Source organism: Phoenix dactylifera, unplaced genomic scaffold (genome assembly GCF_009389715.1).
Source record: "Phoenix dactylifera cultivar Barhee BC4 unplaced genomic scaffold, palm_55x_up_171113_PBpolish2nd_filt_p 001630F, whole genome shotgun sequence".
Classification (NCBI taxonomy): Eukaryota; Viridiplantae; Streptophyta; class Magnoliopsida; order Arecales; family Arecaceae; genus Phoenix; species Phoenix dactylifera.
Window position 1 is genome coordinate 24,396 of NW_024068935.1, and position 21,762 is coordinate 46,157.

Genomic DNA, 21,762 nt, shown 5'->3' on the forward strand with positions numbered 1-21,762 from the left:
ACTATACCGCATGCAGATGACTATATCAGATTAAATCAAACACCATGTTTTAGAACGCATGGTAAACATGATCATGTCCAGGGAAATATAGTGGCTAAAATCATCAAGGAGAAGAGTAGAGAGTAGTTACTAATAAAACAGCTCGAAGAGACTGCACAAAAGTCACTTTTACATGTTGACTAGAATATGTTCTCACGGCTCATCAGAATTTTAAACGAGTTCTACAAGCTCAAGATTTACGGACATTGGTCATTCCTTGCTGGCGAGCAATAACTATTCTCAACATTTACCTACAACTCTCTGAAGTGCCCGCTTGATCATTCCTGGCGATGCTACAACTGAACCCCTAAACTGCAGTCAAGTTCAAAAGCAAGAAAACTAGTTAGTAGACCAGAGAGAGAGAGAGAGAGAGAGAGATCCACCAGGAATTACGATCAAGTGAACCAAACCTTAGCTTTTATTGTCACTGCAAGATTGTCATCAACAGTGGATGACTGCACAGAGAAAGGATCCAAATGGAGGCTGCTTGCCGCATCAACTATCTCAAGAAGCAAACATTCCCTCCAGGGACAGTGCATCTCTATGAGAACCTCTTTCTCAATCACAGTAACATTAACGTCAAGTGGACCATCCTTTGATAGAAACAAATGATGTTCGACCTCTGCTTCCTCGATATCACAAGCCTTCCTCTTGGTTGCACTAGGCTTTCTGCCATTCGCAATCTCCTTGTTGCCATAATTGTCAGATGTCCTCTCTGATATGTCAGGATGCTTCCTTGTTCCTCTTGCTTCAAACTCACCTAACTCTCCGCGAGAATCCAATTCCTCTACTTTTCTCTGAAGCTCTTTCAGATACTCTATTGTGTCACCAAGGATGGATGCTTTGTCAACCTGAGAGAAACAGGTAGTCCTATGAAGAATTACAATGATTCAACATTTATTTCTCTAAGAAAAAAGATTTAACATTAAGATAGAATTCTAAGAGAGAGAAAAAGAACCACCATAAGACCAATAGTTCCAAATTTCTCAAATAAATAAATAAAAGTTAAAAGCAAATAGATGACCAATAGTTCCAGTAAATAAAACATAACAGAACTCATGGGTTCTTAACAATCTTTCTGAAATTCTGATACGTATTAAAGTACGAGGCTGTCACATTTCCTAAATTCAGGTCTAAAAAAATGACAAACTATGCAGACAACTACAAAAGATTATTCAATTATCGTCAAAAATTAATTTTTTTCTAACAATATTCTCCTTAATCTTCATACGAATGATGTGAAAATGATTTTCAAATTGAAATCACATCTAGTGACACAATTCTTAGACTAACATAACAGGTAATATATATTCTATAAAAGTATGTAATTCTAGTTGCCATCTCCAATGAAAAAACTTAAAACAAGCCTTCCCAGATCCTCCAAGGAAATAATCTTATCAGGCTGTGTTTTTACATCACCCTGCCATGAAGATGGGCAATGGCACTAAGAGCTTAAAAAAACTGCAATTCCAGTTACCTTGCTAAGAGAAGGAACCAGTGATCTGAGAACGAGGAATTTCTCATTTAGCTTTTCTCTCCTCCTCCTCTCTGACAACACATGACTAGCATTAGCATCATCTCCTTCTAATTTCCAAACTTTGTTCCGAAGCCCATTTTCCTCTTGGGGTTTCAGTGGCAGGCCACCATGCATCCATACAGTATCAACCAAAATCTTCTTCACCAGCTTCTGTGAAATGGCGGAGAGTGGTTTTGGAGTGTTCAAACTTCGCTTCCAAACCACAAAACTGGATTCATGAGAACCACAAGGAAAGCATGTTATTGACTCCAGCTGCTTGGAGTTCCTTAGGATGGCAGCAATGGTCTTTGTATAGTGTGACTTTTCACCCTGAAGATCCAGTGAGATCAGCTTTGTAAAATCTTCCTCCTGAAGGCTATCGAGGACATTATTCTTTATTCGCTCACCCATTGGAGAAGAGAGGACCCTTTGAGGATTCACAAAGGACTGCGATATACAGTCACTTGAATTCAAAGAACCATGTAAACCATTGCTGAACTCATCATCCATCAACTGCCCATTATGTACTTGAGATGCACTATTCAGCCTCTCAATTCTAAAAGAATTATTATTAGCTTGCTGATTGGGACAACACTCATTTGAACTGTCATGAGGAGAATCTATTTTCGGTTCTTCGCAGATACTTGCCTGCAATTCCTCGACCTTATCCTGGATTAGCTCATTTTCTTTGTCAGAGGCATAAGAATGACTACCAAAAGGGAAAGCTGGGGACCCACTCTCCAAAGGGGCCTGACAATCAGGCACTAAGTTGTGTTCCCCCAAAATCATCGTATCAACAATTTCACATTCAAGATTAGGGCACAAGATGTCTTCATCCTTTTCAGCCAATGGAGGACTGGATACAGATTGCTCGGAGCAAACAGGGATAGGCAACTCCCAGAATGAATTTGTGACTTGCTGTATGAGAGCCGAATCCTCCAAAACCTTAAAATGATTAAAAAAAGATTCACAACTAGTTAACAGAATAAATGGTTTTATTTATATCCACATATATGAATCATAATGAACATACCGGTTCAGTTGTACCCAGCTCTAGCACACCGTCCATGAAGGGAATACACACCACAGTCTGCATTTTAAGATGCAGAGAATGGTAGTAAACATGAATTCTATAAAATTTTAAACTACTATTTTACCTTGTCATACAAAGAGGATTTTGAGATTCAAGATAAATTTGGCAATGGCAAAAGTTTCTAATTAGCAAAAAATTACAAAATAAATAATAAATATTAGATTAGTTTAATGTTGAATTTAAAGTATTTCATCAAAGGCAACTACAATATACACTCCTCACAACCAGTCATGATCAAACTGAAAAAATAAAGATGAATAGCTTAAGAATCTTTTAGTGACTCAATAAACTGTGTGCGCGCTCCAATGAAGGCATGTACCAGTTATCTTGATTTGAAGGGAAGAGGGGGGGGGCACGAAGAAATATATATTCCATCATCCAAAAAATTGAAATAATAAAAAGATTGAATGACTAGTCTTGATTCAGTCCACATTGGAAACAAAGGATTGGTTGTGTTGGGATGTCTTGTTACTAATATCCATAATGGATACTTAAACAATTAAATTTTCTAGATATAACAATGCACAAAAATTTTCTCATGATAAAAAGAGTATTAAATAGCTTGGAATTTCATATACTTATTTAGGGACTTCTTGTTAAAATGTAATGATAACAAGGAGAAGAAAGAGTCACCTAACCTTGGAATGAGAGGCTCCTTTTTCTGTCAGCCCGATTACATTTCTTTCTTGCTTCCTACTGTTTTCTGACAGTCATTTTCTTAAACTTAGCTAAAATTTTCTAAAGTTATAGATAATAGCACTTATAAAATACATTTGTATGATCTCCAACTGCACTATTCTGACATCAATTTCTATTAGAGTTACATAATCAGTTAAAGGTATTATGCAAGTGCTATTGGTTTCATTGGCTTTCAAATTTGAAACTGTTTTTCAGGAACAGAAAAGAAACCCATCGGCACTATAATTACCCACGTCCAGAGTTTTTAGGATGCACACTCCAGGAATTGAACTCAGAATCTCTGGTTGCTAAGCAGAGGGGTGGGACCAAAAGGGCAAGCCCCAGCTACCAAATTTATTCTTATTTAAATGAAAAAATCTGTTGCTACCAAAAAATGGACAAAATATGTTGAGAAAAGGCTGGATGACTATGGTTAGTCAAAGGGCAAGATCTATAATTTTTTTTATGCCTCCTGTTCTCTCTACAGAATGCACAATGAATTTAGTATATCAATATTTTGTTGTCTTCAAGTTTATCCATCCTTTTTTTCCTCAGATACATGGTGGTAAAAACATTCTACTTCTATAAAAATTTAGAAATCACTTAGATGTGATATGATGCTCCTGTGTAACCCTCTATGTACAAATGGCTTCGTAAACCCAGATGGAAAGACAGTGAGCAGAATTTTAAAATACGCTGTCCTAATTACTCTAGGTGGAGAGCTTGAGTACAAGTACTGCTACCCCTCCTCACTCCACTCCCCGCTCAGCCACCTGATTCTCTGTTGCAGCCAGATTGGTGTACACAGGGATGTGAAAACATTTGGTGGTGGCACCATGTACCGTAAAGCCAATCACCTACTTCCACATAAGACTGGTGCACTGAGCAGGGACTGGAGTGTGGAGGTATAGCATTTTTCCTTGAGCATTGTACTTATAACAATTCTGTCACAAAAAAGATACAAATTGAATACATGATAATGATGAAAATTTTGAACCCAGATTCAGATTTAATGAACTGAAACTATCTATATAATAGATTAGATCAGATTTGAGTTAGAAAGTTAGAAAATTGTTACTGTTTGATTGGACTAAATATGCCATCTCAAAGCAAAATGATGATTGTTGTATGGTGAGCTTGTCAGAGAGTAATTCAAATTGATTCAAGTCCTGTCAGCACAAGGCCAGCAATATGAGCTTGAGTGGATATATAAATGGACAATGAGCAGCTTGTTCTTTGCCCCTTATCTAACAAAGTGAAAATCAATCTTGAAATGCTTCATTCTAGCATGAAAACTTGGATTGTCAGCCAAATATGAGGCACCAATATTTTCACTCCCCAGAACCAAAGGATCATATCGGTGAAGCAAATACCCTCAGACAAGATCAAATCCAGAATAACTCTATGGCAGAATTCTCTAGGCTTTTGTATGCTGATCTGATGGAGGATCTTGAAACAGTGTGTTGCTTTTTAAAACTCGAATGGACAAGATCTGGACCTACATAATCACATTAAATGCTTATTGAAGAGTGGTCATTAGCAGATCCATTCCAATCTACATTGGTGAAGGATTGAAGTTTGAGGACTGAAGCTGGATGGATGAATCAAAAATAAGTTGTTGTTTTCAGAAGAAAATGAAGTAGGAACTTGATTGCAGTCCAATGATCCTTGATTGAGTGTGTATGAATCGACAAACTGCATATAAAGCAAAGGTTGTACAAGACCTCATGAGAATCAAATTAAAGAGCCAAAAACTTTTAAATGTGCTCTACCAAGCATCTTAGGTAAGAGCTTGTGTATTGTATTTGGTATATACTAGCTTGCCTTCCCAGGAAATTATGCACGGTATTATCAAATAAGAGGGTTCTACCTTTCTCTCATGTTTTCTCAGTTTTATGTTGCTTTGACTGGTGTCCACCTTAATGATTGTATTTAGCTTAGTTCCCTTCTTGCTCTTCCTGCTCAATTCCCCTACGTTGTGAGGGTGTACTTCCAGATTTCTTTATTTAATAATATTTTTCCCACTCTCCCTCCATACAAGAAAAACAGAAAAAGAAAAGAAAATAATTATGACACAAATGGAACATCGATGCGACAAATATATTTATAGGGATAGTAAGGTATCAAGGCTTGCTATTTCAAAGTAAAATTAGTAGCAGAATGTGTTACGTTAAGAGGAGTTGTGCTTAGAATATTATAGACATATAACGGTTTCTAGAACAACAGAAAAAGACCATACCTGGATAGATGCACTCTGAGATGATGATGTGTGATGCAAACCCAACCAATGAACAGAAAATCACATGTTGGATGAGAGTAAGAGAATCAACTCATATGTTAGTATTGACATTATAACAGCACTAAGACATCTGAAGAAAAAACATAGTCAAAGAATCCAACCTTTGCTAAAAGAGATCGTGAAAATATTTTACTGTCTGCAAATTGAGCATTGCTCAACCAGATATCCTGATTGCTTGCTAAGGCTTTACCGGGCAACCTGGTCAACAAATGAAAGAGAATAAATACTATCTTGAAAGGAAAACTTTGCTCAAAACAACAGGGAAGCATGGCAACAAGCAAAAGATAACAGTTTCAGAGGATTCAAAGAAGTGGAGGCAAACATCATGTTGAAGAAATTTTCAGAGGTAGAACATCTGAGAGGAAAAAAATAGCAACAATGGTAGGCATCATATTGTGCCTCAAATTATAAATGATTCAGAAGATAAGTTTGAAAAACTGGTGCAAGGAAAAAAAAAATAAGCCTTCTAAAGTGGGAGGGGAGGGAGAGAGATAGCGCATGAAAGATAGAGCCCAAATCCTATTGATGCAAAATACATGATAAGAAATCTATTTTTGATCAATATCATTAATATCATAAACAATGTGAAAGTTGTCATGAAATGAAAAATAAGATGTTTCATAGGTTAGTGAACTTTGGATGCTTTAAATAGAAAATAAGGTTATTTAATTTTTAGTCCACGGTTTAAAGACATCAAGACCTACTGAATTTTGATCCGTATATGTTATAGGATGCGTAGATCATAAATGATTTATATGCTCCATCACATATTTTGCTCTTGGCTCTACAGTTACCTTCATTTTGTGCCTGCCCAATGCACAAGTAACATCAAAACAATTGATTGTTGGTCCAAAGGGTATCTATATCACTATGGATCCACAAAAGGTAGTCAATCATGTATTTTGCACCAATAGAGAGAGAAAATGAGGGTTGCTTATGTTCAACCACATGGCGACTTGCAAAAAAGCTCAATACAAGGGCTTCAAAATTTGAGCCATTTGAGTTTATGCTCTTATAAATATTTGCTCCCAATTCAGTTATACTCTTTGTTTCTCTCTATGCATGCTTCAACAAAACATGTTCCAAGAGTTTTTCATATTCATGACAGTGTTCGACAATTATCATGATCCTTGAAGGATTGGATCTCTTATGTTAAGTTTTCTGATTAAGCACTTTCAATTAGCTTGGTAGCACTGACTTTTAAGTTTTGGAAATGGCCCGATGCACAGCCCCGGTTGGCAAACCAGCCCTTAGGAGAGTATAGCCAAGATGATGCCACTAGGAGGAGCAACTTATATGAGGTCATGTAATACTACGTGAAATGATTAGCATCTTAATCAACTGCTGTGAATGAGAGAGATTTAGATTAGATGGTTCCTACATGCAGGTTGAGAATGAGATAAAAATACATTATCTATATTTGCACAATATATTTAATATTTTCTTTTTTCTGAAACAAGTCTCAAGCACCACTTTTACTCGACCTTTGACATTAGCTGTTGCATCAATACATAAATATTTCACCAACTATAAGAAGCTAGAATGTATGTAGTCTAAACCAAGGACTGCCGAACCAGGCCAAACCGCCCGATTCTGGCAGTGCCGAACTAACTCAGTGTGAAACCAGATCAGTTCGCCTGTTACATTCGGTTCCGGACCGACCGAAACCGGCCAATAAGTGCCCGAACCGGTCGATTTGCACCGAGTCAACCCAGTTCCAAATATTTTGGCACTGTAGCACTATAACACTATCATTTTAAAGCAATAAGATGCATTACATAGGTTAAACCGGAATCTTAGAAACATTAAAAAAAATAAGAAAACATTAAAAAAACACCAAATTAGACATAAATTCATAGAAAAAGTTCAAAAATAGTGATTACCAATTAAATTTTTTTTAAAAACTTCAAAAAAAAATTAGGTGCGCCAGTCCGTGAAATGGCACGCTTTACCGGTACCGGTTTGGTATGATACTGAACCAGTACCGAGTTGCACCGGGCGCCGACTGGTATGGGTCCCGGTACCAGTTCGGCGGACCTTTCTCTAAACAATGAATCTTTTATGATCTTTTTCTATTTTGAACAGCAAATGTTTCACATGAATATATAATCAAACCATCGCCCAAAACGTCCATGCTGTCAAAGAAGAAGAATTATGGGCCAAACTCGTATATAATTGCAAAAACTATGTATTATTCAATATTTCTTACAACAAACTAGAAAACCTTCACAGTTGGATTGAAATCAGTGAAAAATAAACAAAAAAATGAATTCAAGCATTATGATGTAGAAAAGTTAGATTAAGGCTTTCAGAGGAAAGGTACCCTTGGCCTGGACGGAATGTGAAAGACATGCAAACCAGGTAATACCACTCCGTGTCTGTCAGATCTTCAGGTGATAGTGAGGCAAAAGGCCTTTTGGACTGCTGATTGCCGTCTCCTGCTGAAAGAGACTCGTATAGCTCTCTCAGTTGCTCGCTTCTCTGGAGACCCATTTGATCAGCTTTAAACTCCACTGGTTGAGTAGTCTTCCTTGTCTTTATATCACCATTATAGTACCCATCACTCCATGCTAAGACCCTACAAACCAACAAGATAAAGAAAAAAGATACAAAAATGAAGGACACAACTTAAATCCATGTAAAAAGCAAAAAAAGAAATGGTAATCCTATGACAATGGCACCTTCATTACATAGAGGTTATGCCAAAAACATGAATAAAATACATGATCAAGATACAGAGATAACTTTGTATGAAACAAAACCACAAGAAATAGATCTATCATGCTAATGCTAATAATCAAAAGCAGTATCATACAAGAAGAAATATGACATAGGCTTACTTATTCCTTGCATGTCAGCTGGATTTACATGATCAAGATACAGAGACATCTCCATGTGAAACAAAACCACAAGAAAGAGATCCTATCAGCTACTGCTAATAATCGAAAGAAGTATCCTACAAGGACAAATATAATGTAGACTTATCCCTTGCATGTCAGAAGGACTACATTGTAAAAATTACATTTGATGCTCATTTAGAGTCATCTGATGAACATGGTCTATCTTAAGTGATGAGCATTTATATGGAGATGAGGCAGTGCATTTGAAAGTAAACAGGTAGAGAATTTTACCATCTAGCTAATGCTACTTATAAAAAGCCGTATCCTACAAGGAGAAATGTAGCATACAATTCCTTGTTCCTTGAATGTCAACAGGAATATATCGAAAAATTATGTTTCATGTCTGTTTAGAGTCATCTGATGATTTGGATCTATCTAAAGTGATTAGCATTTCTAGGGAGATAAGGCAGTCTATTTGGAAATAAACCTGTAGAGAATTTTACTGTATACAAAGTGCTGTTTTTGCGTGTTTCCATGGAAAGTCTTTAACAGGATGGAATTTCAGTTTGATTCATGTAACAAAATGTCGGATATAACAAGAAAGAAACATTATATGCATCTACCTTCAGAGTGCAGTGGCTCCTTAGATGACAAGCTAAGAATTGTATAATTCTACGAGGAAGAAAAGTCATCATTTGATATGTGGGCTGTGAAAGAGTTTGCATTGTACCGTCAGTGGAACATGATCATTATTTATGTCAATGGAATCAAATTTATCTACATGTTAAGGTCAGCAATAGAACTGTGGACAGGCACTCTGGGGAAGTTAACTCGCACATCTGCAACATTGCTTCAAGGATGTGGTAGCAATCAACTTTATGTTCAGTCATTTGTATAATAACATCCAGCATTACATATAAGGAAGGATAGTTGGTTTAGATTGTTCTAGCTACAAAATGTAGAACATCCATCCTCTCAGAAACTATGCAGTTCCCAGTTAAATACATATAACAAAAACAGAAAGCTAGCAAACCATCTAAGAACCAATGCACACACAATGGAACTTAATACATTCTTTGGTATATGCAACATAATCTTGAGATAAGAACACATATTGGTCTTCCATCAAAAAAAAGTATGTATCTTGGTGTATTCAGTAAAGAGACATTTTCAAAGACTTAACATGAAAACTTCCAGAACAGGGTTAGAATGAATATAGCAGAGTCAAAAAAAACATTATCTAAAATTTACGGTTATGCAGAATGTCATGAAAATATTTTATAATTACGACCAGATAGCTAGTATAATGGCATTGGATATATATGTTGTTAGGAGTTGCGCTCTGAACAACAAAAGTGTACGACGACCCATGTGGGCGTATGTTTAGTCCCACATCGATTATTCGCCGAGGATATCTTGGGTACTTATACAAAACTAAGGAACCCAAAAAATACATTCGGCTAGCTATTTTGGGTGAGCTCCTGTTTTCAGGGACAGTTTTACATCGCTTATGATTTTTTTTCTTAAAAGGGACATTCTAACAGACAGTTAATGGCCAATTTCATCCTTGCTTCATGAAGGCACCTTGCACATCCTCCAAAGCTATTCTATAAAAATTTATGTTTGGTAAATCAGAACTAATTTACACAATAATATCTTCTTCAGATTTCATTATAATGCTCACAGACAGCACAGTTAGTACAATATAGATCTACCATAACAATCATAAAAAATAATATCTTCTTCAGATTCCATTATAATGCTCACAGACAGCACAGTTAGTACAATCTAGATCTACCATAACAATCATAAACAATAATATCTTCTTCAGATTCCATTATAATGCTCACAGACAGCACAGTTAGTACAATATAGATCTACCATAACAATCATAACCATGACAGAAACAGAGTGGCAGTCAGAGAGTCCAAGTTTCATCCCCTGACCCACTCAACTGTCATAAAGGCAATGATCTAAACAAATGCAGAGTAAATGAGATTGGACCAGTTCTGCATCTTTTCAGCGACATCTCCTTAAAACCAACTTTTCTGAAAAATTCTGGTACCATTTTCGGTCCACAAACTGCTGCATAAATGCCTGAGAGATGGCTATTTTAATCTTAATGCATCTTAACTTAGACAGCTACAACCATACGGTAAACGAAAGTGATGAGCTTAAAAACTAAAAAAACAGCATATTTACCGACCAAAAAAAAAGAAGCAGAATATTCAGGTTGAATCTTTCCCATACCCTTGTTGCCTTGTTGAGATGGACCAAAAGATTGCATAACTCCACTGGATGTTCCTGACAGTAGCAGCAAGCTGCTTCCTCAGGTGTTTCTCCTGCAGCTCTTCCAGGTTTTGGGCGCCTGCTGCCATTGCTCGACACATAACCAAGATCCCTACTCAGAACTCACAAAAAATACCAACCTCTCTAACCTTTTTGCACCAGCAGAAGCATTCCAAATTTCAAACGAGAGTCCCTTAGAATTTTCATTATTATTACTACTATTCTGGTAGGAGAAAGGAAGCCAAGCCCTCCACAGATGACTTAAATAGGCTCTGTTCTCTGTTCTCTATAATCATAAGAAGAAGACCTCTTGTATGGGCTCGTCGATTCTATATCTTTTTGTCCAGGTAGACGCCAAGAAACCTTTTAGGCTCAGGAAGTACTGACAGGGCTCAGACTACAAAGTGCAGTGAAAAAAAGGGTAGAAGCTGGGTGAGCTTAATGGAGAGTGACAATTGCTCTGAAAAATCTAGATCATAGAGAGAGAAAGGTGAGAACTTACATGCCTCTTTCCTTGTAGGAGTACTAGGAAGACACCCTTCTCTTTCTCATAGAATAGCCTATCTAGCTCAGAGATTTGGATACAAAAATATTATAGACAAACAAATTAGAGTGTCAACATAAGATAGTCCAGCACGAAGACTACAGAAAAAAAGAAATTATAGAGTAAGAGGTTCCTGAACTTGGGAAGGAGGTTGGAACACCACCACTACCAGGAGAAGGACAAATAAATTGGTTCTAAAGAGCAGTCAGAGGACCCAGTGTTGGACTGACTCGGCACTCTTGCTTGTAGAACTGAAAAACTTTCACCAACCAAGCTCTCTCTTTCTCCCTCCCCCTCCCTCCCTCACCTCCTCAGACCAGAAGGAGATATCAGGGCTCATATCATGGCTTCCATCACATGCAAGAATTTAGGAAGTAGAGAACAAAAATTGTGTAATGTTAGATCAAATAGACAGGATGTTCGAGTCATACCATTCAAAGATATTGTCTGGAACAGGACAAAGGTAATTCATTGATGACAGAATGGACATGTGACCAAAAGCAAGAATGAAACTTGCCCTTAATAAAAAGGATTAAGAAACCAACTATTTTCCTCTACCCCCGTCATACTATTCAAAGAACTTGACTGGAACATGAGAAAGGCAATTCATTAATGGCAGCATGGACAAATGCGACCAAAAGCGATAATGAAACTGGAACGTTGCCTTAAATAAAAAGGATTAAGAAAGGAATTCTCTTCCCCCTCTCTCTTTCCCCTCAAGGACACGTTTGATTTGCAAAAATAAAAAAATATTATTACGATCCGAATCTCACTTACAAAACAAATTAAAAAATATAAATATTTAAAAAATATTAAATATATAGTCGATATGAAACTAAATATATATTGAGATAATTATTTTTGGCCTTTTTTTTGTTAAAATAAAAATTTAAATTTAATCAAAAAATGATGATCAGGTTTATCTCAGGTTTGTACTGCTGTATTTTCTAATTCATAAGTCTATTTAAAAAAATATATATTTTTTTATTTATTTTATATGGGTCATCATAAATATAGAGAGAGAAAAAAAATATTATGACTATCCGAATCACTTAAAAAACAAATTAAAAAATATAAATATTTAAAAATTATTAAATATATAGTCTAGGAATACGGATTCTTAAATATTTTTTATTTAAGTTCTTACATGCTCTTGCCAGAATAAAAATATAAATTTATGTAAATTTAATCATAAAAATTATAATTGATTTATAATAATTCGTAAAAGATTTGTGTTGTTGAATTTTCTAGCTCATATAAATTATGATGGGATCTATGAAAGAGACAGACAGAGAAGACGGGAGTGACGACAAACTGACAATAGCGTTTGCACCCCACCGCTCCAGTCTTGCATGGGGAGAGAGAGAATCCGATATTTGTTCAAAGCAGGTGAAGAAAATTATTTCATTCACGAGTTAAAGAAAATTCAATCCTCCGTGCAGGCCTTGAGGCCCTAAAAAAGGTGCGATTCAGAATCCCTGTCAGCGTCAGCAATTGGTTTTTTTTTTTTTTTTTTGTGGTAAAAGTCAGCAATTGATTCAACAAATTAAAATAAAAAGAGTGAAAGGTCGCAATCCGGCTTCGGCTTGGGTCCAGCACTTCGGCTTGGCTTGGTAAATCGTAAATGTAAAAAGAAAGGACTTGGTTAAAAGATACAGGGTTTAATCAACGAAGGCAATATGAAGATATATCTTACCATGCAAATCAATATTGTGGTCGAATAAAAAACAAAAAAAAAAACTTGTCCACTTCTCAATAATGGAGTGGTCCTCCACGTAGTCGAACTAATTATCCGTACTGTACCGTATTGAACTAGTAGCCCGAATGGGTAAACTCAAAGTTGTAAAATGCTATAACCAAAAATGTTTGTAATGGACAAAAAGCCTACTTGATTTCTCGAAACTGAAAATTTATATAAATAAATTATATATTTTCAAAATTATTATATATTTAATTATATAAAAATTGTCTAGTTATTTGTTAATACATTGGATTAAAGTCAATACAATTTGGCTAGATGCAATTGAGAGATGCAACTACTCGTTGGATATCTACGATATCTTGCTATGTGAAAGTGAATTGTTGAGTTCAATAACTTGTATCCCCTCTTAATTAAAAAGATTTTGTACATATAAGTCCTTAACAAACTGCAATTACTTAATTAATATTCCTTCAACTCTGTAAAGACATTAGGCTTGTTGAGTTCCATTTGCAAATTTCATATTTTAAAGACCAACAAGTGAAAAGGTAGTCCATAAAATCCAATGCCAAGCATTGTAATGCTTCGACCTAGTGGCTAGCTAGATATGCGGCTAAAGCTAGTAGCCAAAACACCGTACAATGGCGGCCTAAATCTTGAGTTCTAGTATTAATTTTTGTGACCCACTAAAATTTGCAACTAGCAAAGCCTTCTCTCCGTACATGCGAATGAACTTACACTCATTACTAAACAATAGTGCGGATGCCAGCTGGTTCCATCACTGAAGTCGCTTAGTATTTGTGGCTTGGGTTCCTATCCTACCCTCCTATCTTAGTTCTAAAAGAAAATTATATTAGAGATCAAAATTCTCTCATTTATCCTTTGATAATTTTTTTTTCTTCTTCTCTTTCAATTGAGACAAACATCCTTTGATGCAGCCTTTCATCCCCACTATAAAGAAAGCCACTTTTGCACACATGTGACACTCTCATCTTGAAGATACAATACAGAATAACAAAAACAATTTATTTAAAAGGATTGGCTAAGTATTTGTTCTTTCTTTTTTTTTCTTTTTTTTTAAGGACAAGTTGTTTCTCTTATTACTTCCTATTTTACCTTGTTTTCCGAAGAAACCTGCACTTTGCTTCCCCCCTAAAGAAACCTATGGGTCTGCTGTCATGTCAACCGTAAGAGCATTTTTGGAGAGAATGAGGTATAGAGAGCATATATAGAGGCTTAGTTAGGACAATTTACTTGGCAATTGGTACCATCTTATAATTAGATTTTTTTATTTTCTGGGTTAATCTGGAGGAGATCCCTAGCCAATTTTTTATATTACAAGGCTCAGAATAAATACACCCATGAGCATCTGATGCAATCAAGCTACGAAGACGCCAAGGCAGCTTAGAAAAGAACCCCAACATCACTTTACCTATATGCTCTATTATAAAAGATACCACCCACTTGGCTGCACTGTTACCATCTCTAAAATATGCTGGACAAAATAATAGGTGCATCGAGAAATGAGTGCCGAGCATCGGCTAGCACAAAGAGGTCGACCTCGGGAGGATTAGAGTAGAATGCGAGAACGTGGCATCTTTGTGCATCGAGTTGGGGTGGTACAAATATCTATACTATCATATTGCTCAAAAAATATAGAAACAATAGAAAACTTAGTCTAAGATGGCATGAGATCTAAGTTTGCCTCCTTTTTCGGTCTAATATATAGTGACTTGCTAGCCTTGTACCCTAGCACAGCTACATATATTCAACCAAGTAGAGCTCAATAATTTTCTTACTTTAGAGAAGCAGAATTGGTGAATTGGTCATGTATGGAACTTTATAAGGGCCAACTACTACCAAGGCATGCACCCTAGCTAGATGGTCCCTGCTCTATAGTTTGCAGACAAAATGTCATCTTGATTTTTGGTAGTGACACAAATTATAATCTTTTCCAATCAATACCGCAGTACCTCTTAGATCCTTAGTTTCTTAGAGGAAGTTTGCAACCAAAGCTCAAATTTATGTTCAAAATCTGAAAGCATAGAACCCTTCAAGAATGCCCTTAATCTTTGTGAAAGTCCTTAATTACCTTTTTCCCTTTGCTAATAATGTTTCTCAAACAAAATGTTCATGAACTCAACGTCAGTAGTAAAACAACCATATATTAGTCTTCCCTATGCGAGCTTCCTACTTTAAGATCTCACCGGAATATGTCATCATTTTCATCTTTTTGACTCTCAGCATATAAATTTTGTATCCTTCATGATGTGGTCCGATCAAAAAGCATTAGGAGCCGGTAAGGTAAGAAAATTTTCTAGGAGTTGCAGAAGACTGCCACCTACTAAGAGTGCTTTCAATTGATATGAGAACAAAAAAGGATACATTATGCTCCGTTTACAGGCAAGTTCAATCCCCGGGTCATCAAATAAACTTGTATATATACAGTGAAAGAGAGCTATCAACAACCATGACAGAATCAGCCTCTGGATTGATGCTAGTCCATGGGGTCCAAAGCTTTAACTCTCCACATGATGCTAACAATACTTTCAAGGACGAGGATTGGTTTCAAGGTCTTCATGAACAGCAGAATTTGAAATAATGGAGACTGATGACATTAATTGAAAGATAAAGCAAGCATGTCTTGGAATAAGGAAGCTATAGTTATAATGGCTGAATTTTCTTATATTAGATATAACTATGTCTCAAGGAGTTGTCATGAACTATTTCCATTATAATACTATAATTTATTTCTATTTTTTGGTGAAGTTATTTTTGTTTTTCAGAATAACAAAAAAAAAAAACTTCATGCACCCAAAAGTTATTCTGAAAATTAATAAATGAATCAAGCAGGCTAATGAAGAAAGGAGACCGAGGCGGCCTTGTACCATGTAACGTGACCTACTTTTCCCAGTCTAAAGTTGCACAATAATGTTCTCGTACTGGAATGTCAACAGGGGCGAAGAAGTCGAGTTGGCAGAAGATAACAAGGTGGCGAAACTTGGAAATGGCATGGGTACAAAAAGCTGGTGGAGGGTCAAGCTGGCCGCCGCCAGATAGGAACAAACAAAGGGCAGCACGAAGGCCAACGGCAACTACAAGCGTTCGACACGTCCCTGGCTTGTGAGGACTGCGTACTACATTAATCATTCATTCGTGGAATAAATTTTATATATTTATATAAAATTAAAAAATTTAAATAATATATTTTAGCTAAATTTTTATGATGAAATTTTAGATCGTTACAAATGGTATCATAGCAGACTCATCTTATGACCTATATGGATTAGAAGATACTGCAACACAATTAGTTCATAGAGGCTGACTATGGGCCGATCGTATTACTTATGAATAGATTTGAATTCTTAATCTGACGATAATTTCATAACTTAAATAGGTGGAGTTTATGAGGATCCGTGCGAGTGTGTATTTAGTCACATATCATTTATTCACTTGATAGATTTTGGATATTTATATAGAACTAAAAAACTCAAATATTATATTCCAGCTAGATTTTTTGGATGAAGCATTAGGTTGGTACGATAAGATCATGCCACTAAATCTTTTTTATCATTTGGGAGGCATCAAGGTCTTGGAAGATTTTTTTTGATTTAATAAGTAACAGTGTTATTATTTATTTATTTTGTTTGCCTTCATTTCTTTCATCTAACTCTTAGATCCTCTTGTCCCTCGGCATCTCAAGATGGTACCAATATAAATTGGTTGATATAAAAGTATAATTTTTTTGAATTTTTTTTGCATAGATATCCTTCTAAATATCAGATTTTGCGTGAATACCCTTTGAAAATTGGTATTTACATGTATATCCTCATAAAACTCTGTTATTGTACAAATATTCCTAATATAACGACTGTTCTAACCATGTTAAAAAAAATCATATTTTTATTAATTAAAAATAAAATTAAAATACGAAAATAACGTTATTATTCTTGCTCCCCCCCCCCGCACTCGCGAGATCGCGATCACTGGCGTTCGCCCGCGGGTGTTCGCGACAACGAGATCGCGGTCTCCTTCCTCCTTCCTTCCTAGTCTGTGACCCATAACTTGAAAGACTTGCAATTGACCAAAAAAAAAAAACCAGCTACTGAGACACCAGAGGTATCAACAATGTAATAGATCGAGAGAGAGAATTCTGACGGGCCGAGGTTCCTTTGGATTCTGTGAACCTATGCTTGTTGCCATCCTTCCACGCTTGAACCCTACTTTCCTTATGATATTAATTCCATAATCAGATCAATTGCAGGAGGTAAATCTAGATATAGCCAATTTGCAAATCCTATCGTATATTTTTGTTATATTCATGATAAAGAAACAGGCCTTTGATCATAGAACAAAATACATTTCCTAATAAATACAGGATTATAAAGGCTATTACATTAATTAATGTATCTAAATTCTTTCCACCTACTAGGATTTTTTTTGCGTAAATACCCTTCTAAATATAGAAAATTGTATGAATATCCTTGTAAAGTTACTATTTGTTTGTATACCCTTATAAAAATTTCTATTTGCACGCCTACCCATTAAGGGTATTTTAGTCATTTTAATTTGAAACCGTTAATTTTTTAACGGTGTTAGATGGCATGGGTATATATGCAAAAATAAGAATAAAAACGGTTAGAATAGCAAAACAAGTATTTTACGAGGGTATACATGTAAATATCAATTTTGGAAGGGTATTTACGCAAAATCCGATATTTAGAAGGGTATGCATACAAAAAAAAAATTTTTTTTTTCCTTCCTGATAACGTATCGCTAAATTGTGAATATGGATTTAGCATGAGTAGTTGCATGCAAATTTTGCACCATTACCTAATCCAGCTGCAGACGTGAGAGCTGGTCCATGCATCCAGAGTTCAGACAAGTCATGAGTCCAGGACAATCCAAGCCCGGGTCCACCAGGGAAATTAAGTAGTCTGTCCTGATACATGGAACCATGAAGCGTGATACAGCGTAAGTTCGTGGTTCACTGACCGGCATATGCCATCTGAAAATTGTTGGGATTGGAGTACTGGTGCAATTGTACACGCATATTTATATTTTTTTTAAAAGCTGTAGGTCTGCACTCATAAATATAGTTTGGGTTACGTGGTTTAATCTACTTGGTGAGATCAAATTATTTAGCTGGAGGGATCTAGTCAAATTAGACTGCCAAGGAGAATTCTAGAATTGGGGCCAATGTCTTCAACTTCATCTCTTTTCTCTTCCCCACTTTACTCTTACTCTTCTTTATTACTAGATAATATACACTGCATTGGCCGCTTGCATTGGAGATGGTTTTACTAGTGTAACCAAGCTGCAAGTAGAATCTAAATATTAGCAACATTATTTTTCAGTTCGATGGCAACAATAATAAAAACAATGACAGCAACAACAACAAAAACTAAGGCCAGCACAATCAAGATCATCTTCAACATTTTGGCTAACCAGATAAAAGCATCATCCAAGGTCAAATACGTTAGAGAAAGTGTTCTTAGTTAATCTTGTTGTTTTGCCTTGATTATTGAGTAAATAATTTTCTACATGTATAGAATAAAATAAAATAAGTTACAGATATTATCCGGTTTAAGGCACGTTATAGAAGTCACTCCCTTTAGAGTAAAATTTATCCCTCCTAGGTGCAAATAGTTAATGATGGTCTACTCTCAAGATACAAAGAGTTGCTTCGTGTTCTTCTTGAAGTATACTTTAACAATTAGAATTAAGACTGAACCTGAACTAGCTAAATCTCGATACAATGAAATTGGCAAAATAGATTGAAGAAAACCTCTCTCAATTCTATTTTACAAGGACCTAATCCTCTCTTTTCAAATTCTCAAAGGGTGTATTTGAATTCACTCACTTTTGGTTCTCTTCTCTATACTCATTTGAGTGGTGTTGCTCAGATGGATGGGCATGACCACCCCTTTTTCTATTTGTAGATGTCGAAGGATGAGTGTGAACGAATGCTCGAGCATTCTTTCATAGGATGCATTCCTTCACATGACAATTGCATTGATCAAAAGAGAAGTGTGAGAAATAATAAGAGATGCATCCAAAGAATTCCAACAGAGGATAGAGAAATAAACATAAAAATTAAACCTCATCTACTCAAAAAGCCAAATTATTTGGGTGTCTAAGATAAGAATCTATATTTTCAGTAGATTTTGTTTAGTTTTATATCCAATATGGAACTATTTTTAAAACCTTAAAATATTGAATGAAATATTTAATAATAAACCAACAAAATAACTAATTTGTAGTTTTTCTTCCTCCGTAATATTTGTGAGAATCCGTGCAGATATGTGTTTAGTCCCACATAAGCAATGTACTGGATAGATGTTGTGATGGGGACATCAGCTAGGTCCCCATTTTATTTGCATATTTGCTTATTGTTATTTCTGGGTTTATTCGTGTTTTAGGATTTATTTGGGGTTTATTTTATTCTGGGCTTATTTGCATTTTAGGGCTTATTTGTGGGGAATTATTTTATGTAAGGGGTTTATTTTAATTGTTCTTATGGGGCCCTATTTAAAGGGAACTTTATGCTGATTAGGGTTTTAATGAAGAATTAAAGATTTCTTTCCCCCACGTTTCCTCTTCTTCTCTTCTCCTCCCTTCTCCTTCTTCTCTTCTTCTTCCTCCTTCTCTTCCCCTCTTCTCCTTCTTCCATTTAAAACTTGGTCCGGCATCAACTTGGTATCAGAGCAAGGCTGGTTTTGCCCCTGCTGCCAAAGCCCCGATCCAACAACAGCCCTTCTTTCCCATTGGTTCTCACGGTGCTTCAAGGAGAACAGGGCCTTCCCTCTGTCAACCTGTTCAAAAAAAAAAAAAAAAAAAAAAAAAGGATCACTGCCGAGTCTGTGAAAGCCCAGATCGACAGCCACCCGCATCCGACCCTTCCTCTCTCTCGGTCTGTGTTTTCATCAGAGCAAAACAAAAAAAAAAAGAGAGTCTTCCCCGTAGCCGAGCAGTTCCACTGTGCCCCTCCCTGCTGCAACCAGTTCTTTCCATCAGATCCTCCGGAGCCCTCCCTGCAGCACCGCCTCTGGTCCTCCACCGGAGCCTGCAACCGACGCCACCACCACCGGTGTATGGCCGAGCGCCGACAGATCCCCGGTTTCCTGTGGCCGCACGAATACTACGCCGTACGTCGACCACGGACACTGGAGCGTGTCGAAGGGCCACGCGTGACTCCCGCTACCGGAAAGAAGAAGGGCGTCGCCGATCAATTCTCAGCATTATCCCTCGGCACTGTCGACGCATCCGCCGACCACCGCCCACAGGGGAAGCCCAGCAGCTGCCACGACCGGCCGCCGCCTGTCGCCTCCGACCACGGAGCTGCGGCCGCAAGCTCCGCCGCCACGCCGTTCGGCCGCTCCGCAACCACCGCCGAAGCGACCGGGCCGTTCTCCCGAATCAATCGGGAGGTTGAAGACGGGTGGTAACGGGTAAGTTCTAAACCCGTTACCCCAAAACCCGATAGCCCGGGTTCACATCCAGTAAGTTAAAAAAAAAAAATCCCGTAGGATCACGTGACCTGCACGTGTTTCCAAAAAAAAAAAAAAAAAAAACTAACCTCTGTTCTGCCGAAAAGGAAACCCTAGGGTTTCCACCGTCTCCTTCGCCGCCGTCGCCGAGCTCCGCCTGCAGCGCCACCACCAGCCGCTCCGCCTTTCCTCCTCGCCGCCGTCGTGCCACCCCTTCGCCGCCGTCGCCGAGCTCCGCCTGCAGCGCCACCACCAGCCGCTCCGCCTTTCCTCCTCGCCGCCATTGTGCCAACCCCACTTCCGCCGCCTCGCCGAGCTCTGCCGCTGCTCATCTCTCGCGGCAGCCTTTTCATCCGTCCAGCCACCACCCCTCTCCCATTTTCCCTCCCTTTGTCCGCCTCCTCGTACATCCTTGCCATTTTTCCTCACCATCGGCCGACTCCACAGGCCGCGTCCCACCTACCTCCACCATCCACCACCGCACCCGCCGCTGGAAGACCGCCGCCGGTTCCGTGTCCGAGCGCCCATCAGCCAAGCTCTTCTCCCGTCGGCCGCTTCCGTCCCTCGCTGAGTACCATCGACTTCCCTTCCCCCTTCTTGCACTCAGTCGGGTCATCATTGTGGGCTTCATTAGACCCACTTTACACCCACCAAATTCACAGTTGGGCCCAACAGATCTGGCCCTATTTTCACTTGCCCATCAGGCCACATCCGAGCCCGACCAGCCTGGTCCAGTTCCTTGCAGCAGGCCGCCAGCCCAGCCCGCGCGCTGTACTGTAGCACGGTCCAAGCCCAATTGACCGCAGATCCTTTTACTGGCCCGATTCAGCATCTTCTTCAGCCCGTTCCAGAAATTCAGAAGGTTTTGTGCTGCAGCCCGAGTCCACGGTTCCAGCTAACTTCGCCCTGTACTGACTTCGTGTTCGAGACTCCACGAGCAGATGATTCTGGTCAACTGCATTCACCACAGGTAATAGGTTCTTCCTCCTTTGGGCTTGCTTATCTAAATATGTTCTAGTTCTCTTGCATGACAGCCCTATTTTGAAACTTATTTTCTTGTCAAACTGCAAAACCTAGAACATTTTCCACCACACCCGTCCTACCTACCAATTAAATCTAAATATTAAATTAGCACACCTTAGTGTCAGGACATCATCAACATCCATAGATCAGATTACTTTCAGATTTTGAATGACTGTAAAACGTGTTTGCAACCTAACTTCTTATAGTGACTAATTTTCTACTTTAATTCTGAAATAACCAAAGTACAAATTA

At 37.7% G+C, this 21,762-nt stretch overlaps 1 protein-coding gene across 1 annotated transcript; it reads right to left on the reverse strand.

The window, feature by feature from the left end:
* Window positions 1–37: 37 nt before the first annotated feature.
* Window positions 38–11,746, reverse strand: LOC103719368 (transcription factor GLABRA 3). Its single transcript, XM_008808574.4, has 9 exons — window positions 11,257–11,746; window positions 10,716–11,151; window positions 7,949–8,203; window positions 5,727–5,823; window positions 5,566–5,580; window positions 2,589–2,645; window positions 1,517–2,500; window positions 450–890; window positions 38–351 (listed from the first exon to the last, which is right to left on the reverse strand). The coding sequence occupies exons 2-9, from the start codon at window positions 10,853–10,855 to the stop codon at window positions 280–282; spliced, it is 2,061 nt and encodes a 686-aa protein (XP_008806796.2). The 5' UTR covers window positions 10,856–11,151; window positions 11,257–11,746; the 3' UTR covers window positions 38–279.
* Between the last annotated feature and the right edge of the window lie 10,016 nt (window positions 11,747–21,762).

Bases quoted from the DNA above. Each gene is read 5' to 3' on its own strand.
- LOC103719368 (XM_008808574.4), bottom strand. From the start codon at position 10,855: ATGTGTCGAGCAATGGCAGCAGGCGCCCAAAACCTGGAAGAGCTGCAG. The intron at 8,204-10,715 runs GTATGGGAAAGA...GTTGGTTTGTAG, and splicing joins ATCTCAACAAGGCAACAAGG to GGTCTTAGCATGGAGTGATG. The intron at 352-449 runs GTTTGGTTCACT...ACTTGACTGCAG, and splicing joins CAGTGACAATAAAAGCTAAG to TTTAGGGGTTCAGTTGTAGC.